Source organism: Tachypleus tridentatus, chromosome 13, assembly GCF_004210375.1.
Source record: "Tachypleus tridentatus isolate NWPU-2018 chromosome 13, ASM421037v1, whole genome shotgun sequence".
NCBI classification, from domain to species: domain Eukaryota; kingdom Metazoa; phylum Arthropoda; class Merostomata; order Xiphosura; family Limulidae; genus Tachypleus; species Tachypleus tridentatus.
The window spans coordinates 252064194-252086941 of record NC_134837.1 but is presented as its reverse complement, the minus strand read 5'-3'; the positions used below and the strand labels follow the sequence as shown (position 1 = coordinate 252086941).

The 22748-nt window shown below is 35.3% G+C and overlaps 1 protein-coding gene across 8 annotated transcripts in view; it reads right to left on the bottom strand.

Moving 5' to 3' along the window:
* LOC143240121 (NAB transcription cofactor mab-10-like) overlaps positions 1-22748 on the bottom strand; it is a 185443-nt gene that overhangs the window by 148422 nt on the left and 14273 nt on the right. For 5 of the 8 annotated variants that reach the window (XM_076482030.1, XM_076482031.1, XM_076482035.1 and 2 more), the window contains exon 2: positions 16683-16878. The exons of the other annotated variants lie outside the window; for them this stretch is intronic. In XM_076482030.1, the coding sequence (XP_076338145.1) occupies positions 16683-16857 (175 nt within the window). In that variant the 5' untranslated portion in view covers positions 16858-16878. The remainder of the gene's footprint in view (positions 1-16682; positions 16879-22748) is intronic. 8 annotated transcript variants of the gene reach the window in all.

The following is a 22748-nucleotide window of genomic DNA, read 5'->3' as shown; positions in this document are numbered from 1 at the left end:
TCATCACCACTCACCGCCAACTCTTGTGCTACTCTTTTACCAACGAATAGTAAGATCGACCGAAACTTTATAACGCCCCCCACGGCTAAAAGAGCGAGTATGTTTGGTGTGACAGGGATTCGAACCCACGATCCTAGCTACCTAGCGATGCCGGGCCCCTGAAGAAAACGGTCCACCTGTCGAAATCGCTCGGGTAATAAGGTTTTTTTAATCATTTTACATTAAGACTCCTTAAACACACGTTTTTCAATAAGTAAAAGTACTAATAATTCTAATAATAGAAACTTGTAAATAAAACCAACTTAATTTCACTATTTATTTGTTTTTCCGGATATTTGTGCAAAGTTACTCAAGAACAATATGATTTAGTCGTCTTTTATTTTAATTAACGGACTAGAGGGAATGCAACTACTCCATATCACCTACCGGCAAACAAGAACCTCTCTGACGAAATAGTGTAATTTGACCGTCATCTTTATAAGTAGAATATATTAGGTTGAGGAATAATTCGTGAGCGTTTTTAAATAATTTCATTCAAGCATTACATGCAAGACTATACAATACTTCAATGCATGAACACATTACACCCAAAACATTTATTATGATACTTTATTTCATGTAATACCTAGGTATATAGTATGCATTGTTTTAAACGAAATTGCAAGAAATTAAATGCGAAAAGCAGATGGTGTCGAAAATGCTCGATTTTGTCCACTTGACATTCCATTTAATGAGCTGAAAATGAAAGCAAAAATTAAAGACATATGAAAATCAAACACACCATCTATTAGAGCAAAAAATTATCTACCAAATGACATGAAATATTTTGCGAAAGCGTTTCATTTATGAATATATTTTTTAACTTGAAAAAACGCTCACGAATTATTCCTCAACCCAATATGTAGTTTTGTCGGACTAAAACCAAAATGCTCTTTCACAAATAACGAGCCCAGGATTCACAGGTCTTACCAAACTCAATGCACAATATGTTATCATTCGACATTAAAATTTGCGAGTATTTGTTTTAACCATTTTTGGTTTAAACAAAATCCCGCACCCCTAAGCAAATAGTTAAAGTATGCGCGCTGAAAATAAATAATTATAGAGAAAAATATGAAGGCTGCAGAATCTTTACGATATTGAAAGAGATCTCGATGTTATGTATTTTAAAACAAAGGGAACCATTCATATAAATGAAAGGTAGTGCTCTCCTGATATGGTTCATATTTAAAACATCAATGTTAGGTCTCAGGCACAAGCCAAACGTAATGTTTAACAGCGAATATTTTGATGTCTGGATCCTAAACGCTTGGATAGTGGCTTTTATTACGAATGGTGCTAATAGTTTCGCACATCCACTGTCCTTAGTTCCATTAAGTAAAACACTATAAACCAGTCCAATCATTCGTTCAGATCTTGAGCTAATGACTTCCGCTACAGCCTATAATTTAATACAAGTTCCGATTGTTGTATTCCTTTCGGATGTAGAATTTTAGCTATAAGCTTCAACTATCTATTTCAACAATTACTCATCCAGTGTCAAAACTATGGTGCAACGTTAAGGTATAAACTGTTTTTCATTGTTGTTGTGGTTGAGCAAAAAGCTACACAACGAGCTATTAAAATACGTTTTTTTAGCGTTATAATTACTCAGGATTACTAATGAAGGGATTAAATGTCATTCAGAAGTAATATAGAATATATTTCTCAAAACCCCAATACAGACTGGTGAGTCATAAGTTGACCTAAACCTATACAGACTGGTGAGTGATAAGTTATACGTTTAATCAATAATCACAATATCCCATTATTTTTAAGCAGCGAACATGTTGTTTTCATGACATGATTGGTCAGTTGTTAGATTGGAATGACAGAAGGGGTTTTTAAGTTTCGAGCAGTTAAATAAGATAGTGCAGTTACATGATATCACACGTCTCAATGTTTACCAGCCATTACACAGATTGAACTCCCTTCCTCTTTGACCGGGTGTGACATATTGGTTAGCGTTTCAGACAAGTTTCGATGGTCCATAATTCAAGACTAGATTCCGCTATATATTATTTGCATTTTGAACAGTTGGTACAATAAAACAACAATCGATTCCTTATTCTAGTCAAAGAGTTAAAGAACGCCCTTTTGACGGTGGGTTCTGTTATCAGGCTGCTTTCCCTCTGCCCATTAGTTCAAATTAAGAACTATTACATCCGTACTCTAAGGACCTTTTATCTGGCCGTTACGTTCATGCAAAAATATTCATCCATCCTGCAAAGTTTCTATATTTTGTTGCCATCAGAAATTGGAAAAATAAAATTTTGAAATGGGACTTTATATTTAGAATCTACTCTAAACTTAAAGAAAAGTAGAATATTCTCAAAGCTTTGCTACGACAACCATAAATTAGTTCAGATGTAAAATATTGATTTGAAAGGTTTTGTTTTTTTTCTTATAGCAAAGCCACATCAGACTATCTGTTGAGCCCACCGAAGAGAATTAAATCCCTGATTGTAGAGTTGTAAATACGTAGACATACCACTGTTCTAGCGGGGCGCAATTTGAAAGGTGACAAAATTATTGTAATGATCTCTGTCTGTGTATAGTCAAAGTGGTTTACCTTGACTTCAGAGTAAATGCATCTATTCAACCCACAACACACATAGTGATACAAAAAAACCAAACAAGAAGAACAAGGAATTATCCAAACAAGTTAGGAATAAAGTGATAGAGAAGCATAGATCAGGAGAAGTTTACAAAGTTACTTATTACCCCTTTGAGTACGGTGAAGTCCACCACTGAAAAGTGTAATGTGCTTCATACTATTCAATCACTCCCCGTATCAGGCCACTCTCCCAAATTAAGCAAATATTACACCACCCCATTGGGCAGAGATGGTAGAGACCTACCCAAAAAAGACTCGCAGTAATAATTGTTGCCAAAGGTGCTCCCACCAGGTACCGACTGAGAATACTTATGATATCAGGAACTTTCAATTTATACATTTTCTTTGTAGGTTTTGCTGACATTCAACCTTTTCGCACAACACAGTGTTACGTTTGATCTTTAAAGTATTGGATAAAAACAAACTCATTAAAAAACTGATAACATTATTTGTACTTCAACAAAATGTGACACTATTGGTAGGGTTTGGTTTGAATTTCGCGCGCAAAGCTACACGAGAGCTATCTACACTAGCCGTCCCTAATTTAGTAGTGAAAGACTAGAGATAAGGCAGCTAATCATCACCACCAACTCTTGGACCATCCTTTTACCAACGAATAGTGGGATTGACTGTCACATTATAACGCCCCCACGGTTGAAAGGGCGAGCATGTTTGGTGTGACGAGGATTCGAACCCGTGACCGTCAGATTACGAGTTGAGTGCCTTAACCTTAACCACCTGGCCATGCCAGGCCCTATTGGTAAGGTTTGTTTGTTTGTTTTGGAATTTCGCACAAAGCTACTCGAGGGCTATCTGTGCTAGCCGTCCCTAATTTAGCAGTGTAAGACTAGAGGGAAGGCAGCTAGTCATCACCACCCACCGCCAACTCTTGGGCTACTCTTTTACCAACGAATAGTGGGATTGACCGTCACATTATACACCCCCACGGCTGGGAGGTCGAGCATGTTTAGCGCGACGGGGGCGCGAACCCGCGACCCTCGGATTACGAGTCGCATGCCTTACGCGCTAGGCCATGCCGGGCCCTACTGGTAAGGAGCGAATACCTTTGCAAGGCATTAATTCTACATACATACATACATACATACACCATATGGAGTATTGATGTTAAATTCATTCTTTGCTACTTAGTCACAAATGTATTGAACCCGAATAAAAAAAGGAGATATTTTCTATTTTTATCCTGCAAATCACCCATTCATGTTTTATGTCTGATGCGTTAACTATTTTAATATATATACTCAAATTTTAGTGATCGCTTAAGCCTGACTGCTGGTATTTATTTTTTCTTCACGTTTACAACACAAATTCAACAAATATTAGTAAATTACTCTGCGAGAAAGAAAACGTGATGCATTGTGTTTCTTTATTAACTTAAAATATCACTTGGAGGTTATTTCGATTTTATTTCAAGTTTCTTACGTGAATAATACATTCGTGAGTGACGCTATTACTATACCGAAATAATACTGGGTTGGAAAGGGTAATGCGTGAGTGATGTAGTTGCGAACCCAAAATATATAAAATAAAACAAACTTGAATGTCGTGCATGAGAACTGTGGGTTGCATATGTTTTCCAGTAGGAAGTGTGCCATCGCGAAGAGGGTCACTTGAAAGTAGGTGACGTCATACGGTTAAGTCAAAAACTGCACGTATGACTTGGCCATTTGCCATTTTTCACATGCTCGAGAAACTATCAAGTACTGCATTACAGAGGTTTAAAAAAATGCTAACCACCTTCTATTTTAGATTTGTTGTTTCACGGTGATAATGATCGTACCGCTTTGCATATCTGAACAAGTAAGGGTGTGACTCTTACCTCAAAACTTCAAAAACAAAAAACAACGTACGGAGAGAAGTTGAGTTTCGATTGACCTTAAATACTAAACAATTAATCATAAGATGACGTATATTTCTAAATTTGGTCACTTTCAAGTAAAGATCGTTAATAAAAAGGTCAAATGTCAATTTCAAGTGTCATATCCTGATACAGTAACATATTGTCATCGATTCTAATACCCACCTTCCAAAACCAAAAAAAAAAACAAAAAACTTAATATATGTAACCGGATATTAGGATACCAGTCACTTATTTAATTTGCATTTAAAGTATTTACATATTTTTAATGGCGCCACCTTCTTTTGATGAACATTTGTTATTCTTGGCACTTACACTAATCTATCCACAAATCACGTTTTCCATTGTTACTCGTGGTTCCTTTTTCAGTTTACATTTCTGTAGCCTAGTTCCTGTGAAAATGGCAAAATGAAATAGTAGAAGAAAAAAAACCAGGCTGCTCGTGATAAACAAAACTACAGTACGAAACATGAAAAAGTGGTCATTCTGAAGAAAACTGAAACGAAACATAAAAGGTGGTTGTCCTAGAGAAAACTGCAAAACGAAATATAAAAATTAATTAAATATTATTGTTGTTTTATTTTCTTTGTTAACTATAGATGAAATACGTTCTGCCCGCTTGTGATTTTTAATAACCGAGATCATTTGACAGTCACAAGTAGAAACAATAAAACGTGTATTTTTAAGTAAAAAGTGGTTCTATCATTGTAATCTAGTAGCCATTTAAAGACAGCAGAAGTATGCCCACGTGCATAAAAATATATTTACGATAAAAACTCCACTTTATTTATTCGAAATTATAGTTAACTATTTTCAAATTGAAGTGACGATGTTTTCCAGTTTCACAACAACGAACACTGAAAATACCATAGAATTATTTTTTTACTTCTAGGTGTATACAAGGTATCTGAACGTTCTCTTCGAAGAGAGCGAATGCATCAGCTTTCCTTTTTGAGTGATGACGAAATCATCTAAGGAATTCTTAAGATTATGTATACCAGAAAATATTTTACGCAGCAATTTTCCTCCATTTTGAATATGTGTGTATGTGTATATTATTGTCGCTTGATTTTTTATCAGTATATATATATATTACTCGCTCATTTTTAGCCGCGGCACAGCGGCTTGTAGAATGGTTCCGATTTTGTTTTGTATTTCAAATACAATCTTTTTGTTAATAGATCCTCCTCTTGACCAAGTTGAGGTCCAATTACAGCCATGGTTATTGAGGATTCCTTCTTGTTTTCTTATGTTATGCTAAAAGCTACACAATGAGTTATTTCTGCTCTACCTGCAATGGGGTATGAAATTTCAATTTTTAGGGTTATAATCCATTAAACTGGCTGCTAAATCACCATGGGGAGGGCTTATAAAACAACCTTTGAAACCAATCGGTAGATTTTACAAAAGTTAATTTGTTAAACTGGGTGGTTCTTTATGACGCTCTCGATTACTTATACAAATAAATTTTTCATGTTTCTAATGCAATAGAAACAGATTGCACGTTTACATAGTTTAGTATCTTTAAAATAAATATGTATACATTACTTATATTTTATTTTTTCTGAGAGCTAGTTTATTTCAAGATAACTGTATACACACAAACATATATATATATATATATATATATATATATTTAGAGAAATTTAAGAGAAACAGATTTAAGTAAACAAAAGGAAGGACTGCGTTGAAAACAGCAAATCCAAACCTCTGACTAATTATTTATATTAGATTGTTATAACCAATAACAAGCCGAAACAAAGATAAATAAAAAAATAAAAACGGTGCAGTAATTGAAAGGATCCCAGGGTACAAGTTATAACGTATGATATAAAAATAGGATAAAAATGAAATCAAAGAATATAAATTGTTATTTAATTATTTTCAGGAACTTAATCACATCCGGTATCTAGTACTTAAAAAAGGCATGTTTTACGACATACTGGTTAAACCTAAGCAACATTAACATTTAGGTAGAGCGTGTTGAATTTGTACCTGCTGAACAGAAAGCACCTTTCGTTATCTGTGCTAATACTTGTACCCGAAGTGCAAAGGGTATACAGCTATATATAACGGCTCGAACCCTGGATCTTTTCTTCTTACTCTGTCACGCTAGCTATTAGGCCATGTCTAACCCAACTCACAAAAGGATACAATGTGACGTTGTTTCAATCCATAACCCTAATTCTGATTTGAAAATTACTTAAATAAATTGATAATACTTGAATTTCAGCTACTTAATATAGCTCATGTCACAACAGTTGTTGTTAATACAATTAATGATATAAATAGCTTCTCAACCATCACTTTATCTGTCATACCCTAGTCGACCTGATGAGAGCTGATACTGTACGAAAATCCTCTTCAGATCTTGATCAGTATTCCCTTTAGAATGTGCAGCCGCACAATATCCAACCATGAGCTGCACACTTCATTATTCCAGCCGCGCACATCCTCTGTAATGATGAGGAGTCTCAACACACTGACAGCCTTAATGATCCTGGTAGCCGATAAGTCTTAAACCCAAATAACCAACTGGTAGCATTGTAAAACGACCTAAAGATTTAATGCTATGGATGGTTTAAAAATATATCCCCCTCTTTAAGACCCGGTATGGTCAAGTGGGTTAAGGCGTTCGACTCGTAATCTGAGGGTCACGGGTTCGAATCCCCGTCGCACCAAACGTGCTCACCATTTCAACAGTGGGGGCGTTATAATGTGACGGTCAATCCCACTATTCGTTGGTAAAAGAGTAGCCCAAGAGTTGGCGGTGGGTGGTGATGACTAGCTACCTTCCCTCTAGTCTTACACTGCTAAATTGGGGACGGCTAGCGCAGATAGCCCTCGTGTAGCTTTGCGCCAAATTCAAAAACAAAACCCCTCCTTAAAACCAAATGGTAGCACGCATTACCTTGATACCAGTGCATTCATTCCACACATTAGAGGGAACATCGACTTGAATATGAAAAATATATTATTCCTTGCTTACACTTGTAAATTCTTAGAACTGTGCACAAAGTACACTACTACACGCACACACACACACTTCTTCGTAAATAAATGAACAAAAAACGTGGCCATTAATGACGTTTATTTATAAAATCAAGGTGACCACAGGTAAACAATCGTAATGACCACGTTTGGCATCTATTTACAAATAGATTCATAATGAATATCCACAGGAGTTCCTTCGAGATACAGGATTATGACCTCCACATATTACATTTCTGTACGCCATGAAAGTGAAACTCAAGCACAATATAGACAAAATATACGACTATTTTTGTGTTCAATACGGATAGCCCTTTTTATTTAAAATATTCGAAAATTATTGTTGGAACACTGTGATTACCATACAGGTCACGTCCAGCCCATACATCAGAAATGATCAAATTCACGTTTAAAATGTTAAATATACGATATTCCTAATCGCTAGCAGTGGTGTGTGTAATTTCACTTATGAAATGATAGCATGTACGTGTGAATACGCTAACTGAATAATGAACTGTTTGAAACTCAGGATGAAAAAAACAACTAAGTAATAACCAAGCTGTTGTCCTAAAGTTTAGGATAAAAAAATGGTTTTATATTACGATAAATTATCACGTACGTATTCGTATAAGTAACATTTTTTTTTTCATTTCTAGAGTAATAAATTGTAACCAATACCAAACAGCTGTTTACCTCCGAGAGAAGAACGCGTTTTTAGCATATATATTTATAAATATATATTTTATGGTTTTAATTATAACATAAGTTTTTATATTTGGTACAAACAGAACTAATACTTTTACTGAGAATGTAGTTACGGTTTTCATCTTGGAGTGTTCAGGTACACGTGTACTTCACGACGTTGTACTTACACGTTTCTGTGCCTGTTACAGCGTTTAATTAAAGCGCTTCGAGAAAAGTGATCCTACTTAGAAAAACAAATCAGGTAATCCGTCAGTTGTCGTATTTCAACAAGAAGTTTCACTTACGTTCGTTGGGTTCTCGAAACTTGATATACGGAAGTCCTTATGGTTCTTTCAATGCAAACTGCACATTTTTGCGTCCTCTTCTATTGACGTACGGTAAGCCTAGCTCAAAGTAGACAGAAGACCACACGGAAGAAGATAATTAACGACCCTTGTAACGAGATTAAGTTTTGAGGTTTGTGTGAACTTTCACAATTACGGAACTATGTACAGACACAAAAAAGTTTCCAAGCTATCGGAATTCTTATTTTCCCGCGTTTTCCTATTTCTTACCAGACATAATTCATAGCATATCTTTCTCTCTCTTAAAGTGTGATACTAGAAACACTGGCGTCTTGTACGAAGATATATGGAAGAAAAAGGACCCTTGACAACCCTGAAGTAATGCATTCCAAGCACGTATATTAAATGACATTAAGATGGACAACTGCGCCTATGAAACACATTTGAATCACACGAGTTACGAAGCCAGTCGCTCAAAACGATATCATGTATATTTTTAAACTTGGCGCTAAACAGTTTTATATAAATACCAGTGTAATATCTTAATGCATTCTTACCGTACTTAACATCACGTTATATTACACGAACTTAAATATTATTCTGCCTTCAGACTGTATTTTAAAACACAAACTTGTCTTATTTGAAATCATAACAGTTATAGTACGAATTCGTCCCAGTGGTTCAGCGGTAAACTTGAGAACTTTTAACGCTAGAATTTAGGACTCAATACCCACAGATAACCTACTGTATAGTTTTGCCCTTAAAAGAAAACAATTAAACAAATAATAATAATTCATTGTGGACATTGTTTATGAAATATATCCACACTTTGCATGCAGCCACACTTCTGGCAAAATAAAACACACTCAAGTTGAAGGAAGAACATATAATGTGAAAAACCAAGTAATTAAGTTTTTAGAAACGTATTCTTATTTTAAACCGCATTTGAATATTTTTTATCATATTTGTTTCAGGAGAATAAGGACTCCTCAAAAAAGTGTCACATGTATTGTTCGTTTTCTCATAGCAAAGCTACATCAGGCTATCTGTCGAGCCTCTGTTTTAACGTTGAGAATCTGTAACTTACCGCTGTACCAGCGGGGAACGTTGTATTGTTTTGTGTTCTATTCCGATATGTTTGAATTGGTTCAAATGTAGATGCCTACATTCCCACCCATTGATAAAGACAAGTCAAATCGAGTACATTAAAAAGGTTTCATTTACCTGGATGTTGTATTTATTTAAATAATGATACCTTATCTCCGATATGCACTTAAAAAAATACGAATTTACATAATTATTGCTTCTGCCTATAAATAAAAATATAAGCCCTCTAGTACGTAACAAGAGTTACATACCTCACATTAAAACGATTTTGGGTGTGCAAATTAGCAAATCTTGTGAAAATACAGCCGATATAAAGTCACTATGGAACGAACTGTATCAGAACTACATTCTGAGATTGTTTGTCATTACATAGATAGCATGATGTTACTGAAAATTATTCGCTTTCGAGGAAGGTATGTAACAGCTAGCTGTATCCCAGATAATAAAAGATGTTCAGATCAGTGATTTAGGTCTTCCGATACGAAACTATCCCTTGTAATTAATGTCATTGGAAAAACCAAGGAAAATTAATCAAATTAGGTTCTAGGACCATTCAGAAAAAGACCTGCGATAAGTCGTACCCCGTCCATGGTAAGCAAAATGCCACAACGTATTGCAACATATGAAAATACACAAAAGTCGTCCAGGTATCTCAGGCTATATGACGCAACAGAACTATAAACACAAAAATTACTTCGACAGCATGTCCAAGAAAAGAGACCAACTGTAGAAAACTGTTTCACTAATTTCTTTTTTATTTATCTATAAATAATAGATACATCAGTAGTTAAACGAAGGTTGTGACTTAAATTCGCATAAAAGTGTTTGTATTGATGGAAGTTTTGTTTGTTTTTTGACTTTCGCGCAAAGCTACACGAGGGCTATCTGCGCTAGCCGTCCCTAATTTAGCAGTGTAAGACTAGAGGGAAGGTAGCTAGTCATCACCACCCACCGCCAACTCTTGGGCTACTCTTTTACCAATGAATAATGGGACTGACCGTCACATTATAACGCCCCCACTGCTGAAAGGGCGAACGTGTTTGGTGCGACGGAGATTCGAACCCCCAACCCTCAGATTACGAGTGGAACGTCTTAACCCGCCTGATCATGAAAGACCTGGAAGTTTTGACTGGAATATATATTTAAAAATGTTTCCCACAAAACACCTCACGACACTGAAAAAAAAAAAGATAACACTATGTGATGTAGTTATAACAATAGCTAACACTTGCAAGTCATTGTTTTCTTACTATTAATTTCTCTACATGTTATTTTACTTTTGTATTATAAACCCTCAAATATAAATGTTATTTTCTAAAGATCTTGTATTATAACAAAGTTCTGAAATAAATCAACAACATGTAGTAGAAATTCAATTTTGCTCTAATTGTAATGTAGTGATGTTAACCAACAGGTGTTTTAAAGCGTTTGACTGGTAATCTGAGGGTCACGGGTTCAAACCCCTGTCGCACCAAACATACTCACCCTTTCAACCGTGGAGGCGTTATAATGTTAAGTTCAATCCCACTATTCGTTGGTAAAAAGAGTAGCCCAAGAGGTGGGTGGTGATGACTGCCTGCTTTCCCTCTATTCCTACTTTGCTAAATTAGGGACGGCTAGCGCAGATATACCTCATGTAGCTTTTCGCGTGGCCCGGCATGGCCAAGCGTGTTAAGGAGTGCGACTCGTAATCTGAGGGTCGCGAGTTCGCATCCCCGTCACACCAAACATGCTCGCCCTCCCAGCCATGGGGGCGTTATAATGTGACGGTCAATCCCACTATTCGATGGTAAAAGAGTAGCCCTAGAGTCGGCGGTGGGTGGTGATGACTAGCTGCCTTCCCTCTAGTCTTACACTACTAAATTAGGGACGGCTAGCACAGATAGCCCTCGAGTAGCTTTGTGCGAAATTCAAAAACACACAAACAAAAGAAAGAGTATTTATTCAATGCTCACCACTACTGTTGGAACTATTAAAATGTGTAAAAATAGAAGTTAAACTGTTCAGGTCTTTGTAACACCAAATACGAGTGAAAGAATATTTGTCACAACAATGTAAGTAGTTACACGAACAATGCCCTGAAAGGGATCAGGGTAAGTACGGTTTACTCTACCTTTTGTGTTGTATTTATATTAACGGATCTTTCCAACCACACATAAGATCAAAAATTAACAATAGTTCAGTGAAGAAGAAGTGGTAATTAATAATAATTATAATATTGTGTTAAATTATATTAAATTATTTTGGATTTACGCGAGTTCACAATTGTGTTATATATATATATATATATATATATATATATACACATGTTTAAAATATTTCTGTTTTTCAAATAAAATTATGGGCCGGCATGGTCAGGTGGTTAGGGTGCTCAACTCGCAATTTAAGAGTCGCGGGTTCGAACCTCCGACACAACAAACATGCTCGTCCTTTCAGCTCTGAGTACGTTCTAATGTGACGGTCATTCCACTGTTTGTTGGTAAACGAGCCACCCAAGAGTGGGTGGTTGGTAGTGATAACTAGCCGCCTTCCCTCTATTTTAGAGTTACACTGCCATAGGAGTTGTAGCTAGCGTAAACAGCACTCATGTAGCTTTGCACGAATTTGAAAAACAAACGAAACACATCAAATAAAATTTCTCACAGAATAACTACTCACTGTATTACAGATCTTTCTGAAATAAACATATCGAAATTTTTGTAACTTCTTTGTAATTAAGTGCAAAGCTACAGAATGAGCAATCTGTGTTCTGCTCACCAGGGGTATCAAAACCCAAATGTCAGCTTTGTTAGTTTGCAGATATCTCTGTGACACTGAGAAGCATCGACATTCTAAAAAAAAAAAAAATTCACTGGCGTAAACTTAGTAGTTTAAAACCTTGACGTTACAATTATTCTGTTGAAGTATTTTGAAAATATAATAATTTCGCCAAATTAATGCCGTAAAATAAAGCTGATCGTAAAGAATTTTGCGAATATCCAAAGTTTTGCACTTTCTTCTAACTTAAAAGTGCTTCTAAACACTGAAATAAGTTAACACTTAATCCTAATATATTAAAACACCCAATACCTAAAGTGTCGCTGTTAAAACAATAAATCTCATCAAATTACTTTCTACAAGCGTATGTATTTGAACTTGTAAATAAAAGTTAAGTTTTTATTACACAATAATAATGTCGTGTTTTATTCATTGCCCACAATTCAAATTTGTTCAACAAGTTCCAGTGAATATCCATTTCTACTTTCCTTTTTTCTCACTGATGTTTTCCAAAAAACAGATGGGGTTGTTTCCACAGTCTGTGAAGATGGGGTAGACACAGTTTTAAGGTTACACGTATTTTCTACTGTCTTTTTTTTCTCAATAAATCATTATTGACCATTCACCCAACCCACTTTCTTTGCTACGTCAATTCGTGCTGGGCTGTATTTGAGTTCAAGATGAAGGGAGGTTGAATGCGACTTGATTCACTTCGGGACGTGTCTTAGTTCAAGGTCAGGGAGTGACCTGGACCATGTTTTAATTCAGGGGCGATCTAAGAAGCTCAGATAAATCAATGTTCAGTAAAACAGAATTTTAAAATGAATATTCACATATCAGATTTTCCTGCACACGTGATAATATTGAGACAGAAGTCAATTTTACTAACATTTTAAAGATATAATTTAATCCAGCAGGTGGCAGTGGTAGTAGTTTCCTAATTAGACATGTACTAATAACAGGAGATTTAATGGGATCTTGTACAGGGTTCCAATCAAGAATTATTGTACAAACAATAATTACGGTATTCACCATGGCTTATTCTTATATTTACGGCTTAATGAAGCATAGAGAGTACTGTACGCAAAATTATCGCTATGCTATTTTTCTGGCTAACTTTATTATGACTAATATAAGTATCAAAAATATTCTGTCAAGTTAAATCCGGTTAAATATAACGTGGTTCCTATACGTTATTCCACGATAACATCTTTGTGGTAATACCTTTCTAACGTGTATTTCTGTGGTTAAAAACAAACATTGGTTTTGTACCAAAGACCGCAGGAAAGATATCCGGAGAATACTATCAGGGAAATGTAATTAGTATTTTCCGTATTGAAGTTCCAACACTCTGCTCTTCCATATGAACAGCATTGCACCGTGCAGTATTTACACTATCTCGGTGATGAAATTCAAACTTTACTATCACGTCTACGGCAATTAGCGCTGTGTCAATGCCTTTTGAATTTATTTAATCGCGTATGTTTGACTTTCAACGTACAAAGAGGATCCAAGGTGGAATTGTCTTAATCCGGTAATACAACTATGTATACAGAAGTGCCAAGTCTCCACCAATCAGCGACAACTGTAACTGTGACGATTGCGTTTCATCCCTCACGATGATATACGAAATTATCCCGTACAGCAAGACACAAACTCCATTGTTTGTTTTCTTGAGAACGTTACCGTTGATCCACTTTTCAGAGAAAAAGGACGTGATTTTTTTTTTAATCAACAAACTTTGCAGATCGGATGTTTATTTTATTACGGTTTGATAACCTTTTAAATTGGTGTCAACCGCAAGAAATGGTATTCCGCAACATTATGACCAGAAACATGCCCTAAGGGCACCCCTAGGAGTGTCGCGTGCCCGCAGTGCTAGCAACCTCGGTTTCGCCACAAGGATATATATCTCTCTCACTTTGTCACCTAAGTTGGGAACTCTGGAAATATGAATATGAGACAAACGTTGCCCAAAATAAAGGACTTATGAACAAATTACACACATCAGAACGATCAAAGTCACACGAACAAGAAACAAACGGCTTGCTGTCTCAAACAAGTTTCTCCACAAAACAAGTCTGTTATAACGACAGAACGAAAACTAAAAGAAACTAAGATACATACAGAGTTAGTTGCTATAGAGCTTTTAACAAAAACTGAGCCAACTCAAGACTTATCAAGCATAGATTGTTCTAATCATCCAACTGGTTCAGTCCGATATTAGGGCGAAAAAAAATAGTTTACTGCTTTGTTTGTGACAAAGTTACTAAGTTTATCCGCTTTCCGTAATTACGAAATGGCAACTCAAACAAGTTCAGCCGGCTGGCAACACTCTCTGCCAACTACAGGGCTACTCTTTTACAAACTAACGGTGTAACTTACCGTCACACTAGAGAAATGCCACGTTCTGCGCCGTGTTTCGATCCCACAACCTGCACAACCAAGCGTATTGGGGTATCAACTCTACAGCACAGCAGAGAACGAAACTGACTAACTTTTATTATTCGTAACATCAAATAAATAACGTAAGGCGCAATTCGTTTGATTAGGTAAGGCGAATAGAAGTGGCCTTTTAACAATATTTAAGCTAGATGCTAGCAGAAAAAACAAAACAAAAAAAAACATTATTATCCGTTGTCTTAACCAAAGAAACTTACAAGCATGATCTTGTTTAAAAACAAATGTTCGGTGACTTACCTGGTTTACTGGTATTAGCCTTTATAGCAGATCTTTGGTAAAACGAATAAGCTCAGGTGTAAACAGAAGCAAGGAGACTGCTAGATCAAATAAGCTGTATACAGGAGTTCAGTTCTCATGCTTTAGTTGTTACAGAAATACGGTTATTGTCCCTTATCTCTTTCAATGTTAAAACTAACATTTGCCACAAACGTGGTTCTTCGCAACCAAAAGTCTCTTTTATAAGTATAAATTTAAAAAAAAACTAAACTTGAAAGATACTTTCTCTAAATATTTTGTAACGGAAACCTGTTTTGTATAACGTTACGTGTCGAAGGACTGAATTCGTTGTTTATTGAAAAAAATAAGATTTGTTTGATTTTGTTAAAATTTCGCACAAAGCTACACGCGGACTATCTGCAATAGCTTCCCTAATTTAGCAATGTAAGACTAGAGGGAAAACAGCTAGTCATCACCGCCCACCGCCATCTCTTAGGCTACTCTTTTACCAAAGAATAGTGGAATTAACTGTGACATTTTAACGCCCCCACGGCTGAAAGGACTAACATGTTCGGTAATGGGGATTCGAACCTTCGACCCTTAGATGGCGAGTCAAGCGCCCCTTAATCACCTGTCCTACACTGGAAATAGAATAAGCACTTTAAAAAATCAAATAAAATACACGCAGCACCAAAGAACGAAAATAATAAAATACAAAAAACACATGTTTGTTTTACTGTAAATATTGACTTGGTAGCAGAAATAATCACTCTTCATATCCACACAGACCAGCACGTTATCAGATTAAATTCCCTAAGCCCGTAAATATTTTCAACCATGAAATACAGTTTCGGCCACTCCTTTCAACGCAGAGCTAAAACATACCGGCTAATCATGTCATCTTATTTTTACTTTCAATCATAAAGGCAATTACTCTTTGTAAAATTCATTTTTATTGTATTTAGCTACTGACATACAGACTACTGCATAGCGCTTCGTTTCCAACCGTTAGTTCTTCATCTCTTCTTTCAAAGCGATGTATAAAAAAAAATTGATTGGATACCTTTGAACAAAGAAGCACCCCTGCCTTGTTTGGAAACAAAACTTAACCCTATCGTGAGGACAGACAGAAACTATTACCCGGATTATATATATATATATGTTGGCTTTTCTTACTAACCAAAGGTTGGTTATATCAGGCGATGAATATATAGAAGTAAAAATAATCAGACCTCACGAAGATGAAAGTTTGCTTAAATGGATTTACTGTTGACAGAAGAAGAAAAAAAAGGCTTTGTTGTGTAAAAATATGTTGGAAAATAAGAATTATTTATTCGGATGTCTTGGGAAGAAAACCTTATTCTCTCCTAGTTTAACAAGAAAAAACGAATCTATTAGGACGTAAGAATGGTGTTCAAAATTGAAATTGTATGTGTAGCTACAAGTTTTACAAAGAACCAAAATATGTGCGTGTACGTCTGAAAGAAATGTTGCACTCTACGTAAAGGTACTCGAAGAGAGAAAGAAACATATATTTACACTCTATAGATATACTCGAAAATAGAAGGTAAACGAACAGAAAACAAGGTCGGGTTAAGAAAAGCTTCGTGAGAAACACTTGACTTACCTGTGCCATTCATGTTACGTGACATAATGCGATTTCCAAGACATCCCGTGGGTACGAAAGGGGATGAGGGAGCCCCGGAGGAGGGGCCTACTCCTGGACCAGGGGCAGAAGTGGCCGTAGTGTCAGGCGTTGGTGGTACAGTACAGTGGTTCATCAACTCACGAACCTGTTCCATCGGCTGCGTTGTACAATAGGGCTGCAAGGTGCCCATAAAGAAGGGAAAGAACGCCAGAGTGAGGCACTTATAAAGCTTTTGCGCACGAGATAAAAGTTATTCTAGATAAGAAATAAACAAATTAAAAAAAAAAAAAAAACATTCGCGAGTTCTCAATGTATACGAAAATTGTGACTTTCAGCTTTAAAAGATCGAATAATTGCTTTTTACGGGGAGTGTGTTATTACCCTATACAACTTTTAATGTCCTGTAATATCTCTAACAGATAAAAGTTCGAACTGATAGCAGTTCCATTTGTAAGAAAACCTGAAAAACCTTTCTCCCCTCTCTCAGCATATTAAGGCACGCCGTTCAACCAAACTGCAATTTCTTCATTTGGGAAGTTTTTACTGATCACAGTTGAAGTAGTCAATAAAAAACAACGCATTTGTGCCACACACAAAAACAGACAACAGCTGACATTTGGTAAAAACGGTCTGACTCACGCCGACCAGTCTCCTGTTTTTCCGTAAGTGTTAGCGCCCATCCCGCGAACTTAGCTAATCCTTTCCCAGGTGATATGCCTATAGGAAAAGGCCTACAAATGCTCAGAGAAAACAGAAGCTATCGTTCCTAGTCCCAGGAACGAGGAACTGCCGTAAAGCGGTTGGGCGTCAACACACGAACAGGAGAAGAGAAACACTGACAGAAAGGGTGAACAAGGGTTGAAGAGCGCGCAGAGCGTGCGACGCGGCTCCGCCTCATGACTGGCTGACTCACAGGTGGTTGTTGTACTATTCTCAACCATACATGCATATAAATATATATATATATATAATGCAAACATATTTTCCCTGTGGGTATATCACTATTTATATGCGTACATGTAAACCCGTACATGTAAATACGACAAATATACATACTTTTTTTTTTCAGGCAACATTTACCACGTGCGTTAGGAATTATTTGCTGTGCACCTACTACGCTACTATAAGAAAGGCCATCTGACGGCCAAGAGCTGTCAAGCAAAAACTAGACCTTCAACTTAGAGCAAATATATATATAAAGTTTAACGAACTCGCCCCTGTGAAGTACATCCTTGTGTTAGTTATTGTACTGTCTTCTCTTAATAGCACGTACGGTTTCTTCTTAAGAGTATCAAAACTGTGGATGAAAAACATTAGCTAATAATAATAATAATAAAATACACTACACACAAAAACAGTTCTAGTTTATATTTTGTATCTAGTTTCTTTCTTTGTTCTCAAGCACAAAGCTACCTGCTATTTGCACTGTGTTTACGAAAGGTATCGAAATCCCAATTTTACTATTATAACCTCTAAAACTTGCTCTGAGCAACCAGAAAACCGCATTTTGTTTATTCGTAACAAAGGAGATATGCTGAAAAACATTAAATATTCCTTGTAGAGGGTATTTCGTCTTTATATCTCCTGGATCATTTAGAAATAGAATTTTAACAAATATGCTATTCCTGCATATATCTTTCTGAATTTAAATAGCTTGAAAAAGCATAACACTTAACAGAACCTCTGTTTAATACTTTAGCTTTTTGTTCCATACTTAGAACTGTATCGTAGTTTTTAATTTAAAGCGTAATTGAATAATTATATTTGTTATGCGCAACAGTATTAGTTCAACAAATTATCACTAGACGTCCTAACCGCGCGTTAAACGTTCACTATAGATCTCAGCAGATGAACAAAGACTATATGGGAAGTATTTTTCACAAAAGGTTCAGAACGTGAAATAAAAATATCTCTAAGCAAATCCTCTTTAAAGCGAGTTTAGAAAAAAAAATCTCTAATTTATCTTCATAAAAGTATTTTTGTAGAATTTTAAAAATACAAATCTTGTAAAACAAAATGTATTAAGGTAAAACTGCAAGTACAAGTTAGAGAAAAACATTTGCAGTATATAGTATACAATTGCAGTATCCTACTTTAAGTGTTTTCTGCATTTTTTATTTAAATCTAGAATTTTCATTTCAGAAAATTGTATATTTTTATTGGTCTATTTCTTTACAGCGTTCAGTTTTTCAGTCCAAATCAGAAATTAACTCCAGTAAAGGCGCCATCTTTCGTCGGTAAACATTTTTATTGAAGGTTTTTTTTTGTTTGTTTTTTTAGGTCCATTCACTCAACCTCTTTTTCCATACATACTACAGATACTTATATTGATTACGATGCTAAATGGATAACTTTTTTTCATGTTTTAAAATTATCTAATGTGTAGACTGCAAATGTTGTTATAGCATGAAGCTACACAATGGGCTATAATGTGCACACGCACTGTAAATGTTGTCCTAGCGTCAAAATTTAAAATTATCAAAATGCCTTATGCACATTTTTCACTATATACATAATTTACAACAAATTAACATCTAAAAACGTTGTATAGCTTTTAATACCTAAACATTCATTTCTGGAAAATAATTTCCTCAATTACGACTAACATATGTTTTAGTGACATCTTACTATTCTATGGAATTGCTAAAAACCGGGTTTCGATACCCGTGGTGGGCAGAGCACAGATAGCCCATTGTGTAGCTTAATTCAAAACAACATATATGGAAGTACACCACTGAGTAAATTTACACGTGATTTAATACGTACTAAAAGAATGACTTATTTAATAATAACAAATATATTTTTAGCTATCATGATCAGCAACACTGATTGCAAATACAAAACGTTAATTCAAGTAACCACTCATAGAATTTCTAGACTTGCAAGATTAATTATATTTTATTAAAATAAAACATATCACAATATTAACAAAGTATCGTATTATACCAACTTAAAAATGAAAAGCATTTTTATATAATTTTACGAATATTTAAGGATTTTCAAGAATTAGGTGTAAATACGGTTATAAACACAGTAGTTTTTAAATGTAACAAACGTCTGCCTTTATAATATTATGCAAATTAATGATTAGAAAATTCACATATGTAAGAATTATAAATTTGGAAATTATCGAAACATTAATTTGACCTCTATTATATTTTTATTATTCCGTGTAAAAAGAAATACAATAATAAAAAAAATAATTGTTATTTGAATTCTGTTAAACTAAATAAAATAGAATAAGAAATAAGAAGATATTTAAGAAGGGGAAATCGGTAAGGGAAATTTAAATACAATGTTCTTTTTTATGTTGGTATTAAAACGATGGATATGAAATCCTATAAATTAACGAGACAAAATACGGATATCGAAACATATTACGAAATTCCTTTTTATGTTTTCACAAAGTTATTATTTTAATTGAAAAAAAAAAAAAAAAAAACAGCAGCAGAAAACATTCAAATATTTAAATTTATTTAAACCTGTGTGTGTGTGTGAGCACACATTTATGTTAGTGGTAATGGTTTTGATGCAATTTAAAATGTCCAAAGATTCAGAAACAGAATATTTTTTATACAAAATATGGATTATAATAACAATTCATGCAAAAATTAAATCTAAGAAGTGAATGAATGCATTTTAGTTAGGTTAGGTTATAAAGCGGTGAAATTACCAGCTATAGGTAAAAAATCAAATTTAGAAAATATAGTGGCTATTTGCTGGTTGTTAAGCTACAAAATGGGCTGTTTATGCTATGCCCATTGATGCTATTGAAACCCAATTTTTTTAACGTTACAGCGTGTAACAGTTAACAAATTTAAATGGCATATGTATCTATTATGAAGGTTAAAGAACGTTGATTAAAAAATCAAAGTGAAAATCTTTAAAGTGGCCCTGCATGGCCAGGTGGTTAAGGCACTCGACTCGCAATCTTAGGGTCGCGGGTTTGAATCGCCGTCACATCAAAATGCTTGTCATTTCAGCCGTGGAGGTGTTATAATGTTACAGTTAATTCCACTATTCGTTAGTAAAAGAGTATCCCAAGAGTTGGAGGGGAGGTCGGTGGCGATGACTAGCTGCCTTCCCTCTGGTCTTACACTACTAAATTAGGGACGGCTAGCGCAGATAGCCCTCGTGTAGCTTTGCGCGAATTTCTTCATATTAGTACTTAAATATGTGGTCCTCATATATCTTTATGCCATCTGTTAAAATGGCAATATCGCGATGAATATAAGATATAGACGAAGTAGGATTCCTTAGCAAAATATAATAATAAAGATATTCAACATTGAATTAGTAGATATATTACTACACTAAACTTTCGAAAAATAAAAATATTCTATTAGCAAATGGTTTTTTAAAAGTTCATTAACATTTATTTTTGTTGTTCGTTGTAGATTCTACTTTAAACCTATTCCTTTTCTATGTATCACATGTAATTCATAGGACATAATGGTAATGCAACTGAGTATGATATGCGATACACAGCTACGTTTATTTGATATACAACTGATGCTCGTGAACGTGGTAATAGGACGAACTGCTTGCTTTGAATCAACTTATGATATCAACGTGAAAATCACATGCGACACTCAAAGCTCGTGTGAATGGTTGATTAAGATATACGTTTACACAAGAGAAAATGTAAACCTAGGACAAACACAATAATATTTTTTCGTCAATTCTTTATATTTTTTTATTCCATAACGCTAAAAGTATACGCTCAGTGGAGTATTTAGGTAGCGGCTATATGGGGCTCAGCCGTAGGATCCATGCTTTTAATGGAGACCCCAACTATTATTATCCCCTGGCCCCACACAACATTAAATCTGCCACTATATACGCTTCAAATCATACCTGCGTGGGTAAATAGGTAAATAAGCGTATCTACTCTTTTTTTTTTTTTAATTAAATGTCCTGAAACATGGAAGGAAGTTAATGAATTATCATATAGTTATAGACGTAATACAAGAGAAGAGATTCTGTTACATCACGTGTCAGAAAACTTTGGTGAATAACATACTTTAAATAAGCGAAATAAGAACTTTCTTAAGAAAGGGTAATATTCGAGACTGACAGAGTTAAATGAGCAAAATTCATGAATATGGAAACACTTAAAAATAAAATGAACCAAGTTATAAAACTGTATCTCAGAACGGCTGGTATGGGTGTTAACACTTTTATTAGTTTCTCATCAAGAACGAGTTATAAAATACTTAGGGCCCGCCATGGCCAGGTGGTTAAGATATTCGACTCGCAAGCTGAGGGTCGTGGGTTCGAATCCCCCTCACACCAACCATGTTCGCCCTTTTATCCCCTGGGAGCGTTATAATGTTACCGTCAATCTCACTATTCATTGGTAATAGAGTATCCAAACTATTGGCAGGGGGTTGTGATGACTAGCTGCCTTCCCTCGAGTCTTTCCTTCTTAAATTAGGAACGGCTAGCACAGATAGTTCGCGTGTAGCTTTGCGCGAAATTTAAAAAACAACAATGAAACCCTCTCATTTAAGTATTCTCTAATTCTCTAAATCATTTTAATAAGAATTAGCATAAGAATGACTTAATGTGTGATCTCGACAGATACCACGTACATGATGTAAATAGTCCTAAATACCTCTCCCCTTTTAACATGTATTTGAGGAATGTTGCACAAGCTGGCCACCTTGCACTTAATCCTTGTTTTTCTATTATTGATCCCTAATTTTCTTATATAATTCTCTTTTATTTATTTAATTTTTCTCTCTATTCTATTGTTACTAGTAGTAGTAGCGTTTTCTCTATGCAAAAAAGTAACATAAGAAAAAAAGAAAAATACAAAAAATATTAAAATGAAATTAAAAAAAACCTTTTATTGTGTGTCCATGCATGGACTGTGCCCTGAAACGGGCCTGAGTACGGTGTTATAATCTGGCCCAAAGCTATAACAAAACAAACCCCTGAACGACAGACGCTATCAACGTTCGGGAGGGAGGAAGAGGTCTAATGTACCTGACCCTCCTGGGTATTTAACATCAATACCCAAATACCCACTCAGAGAGACTT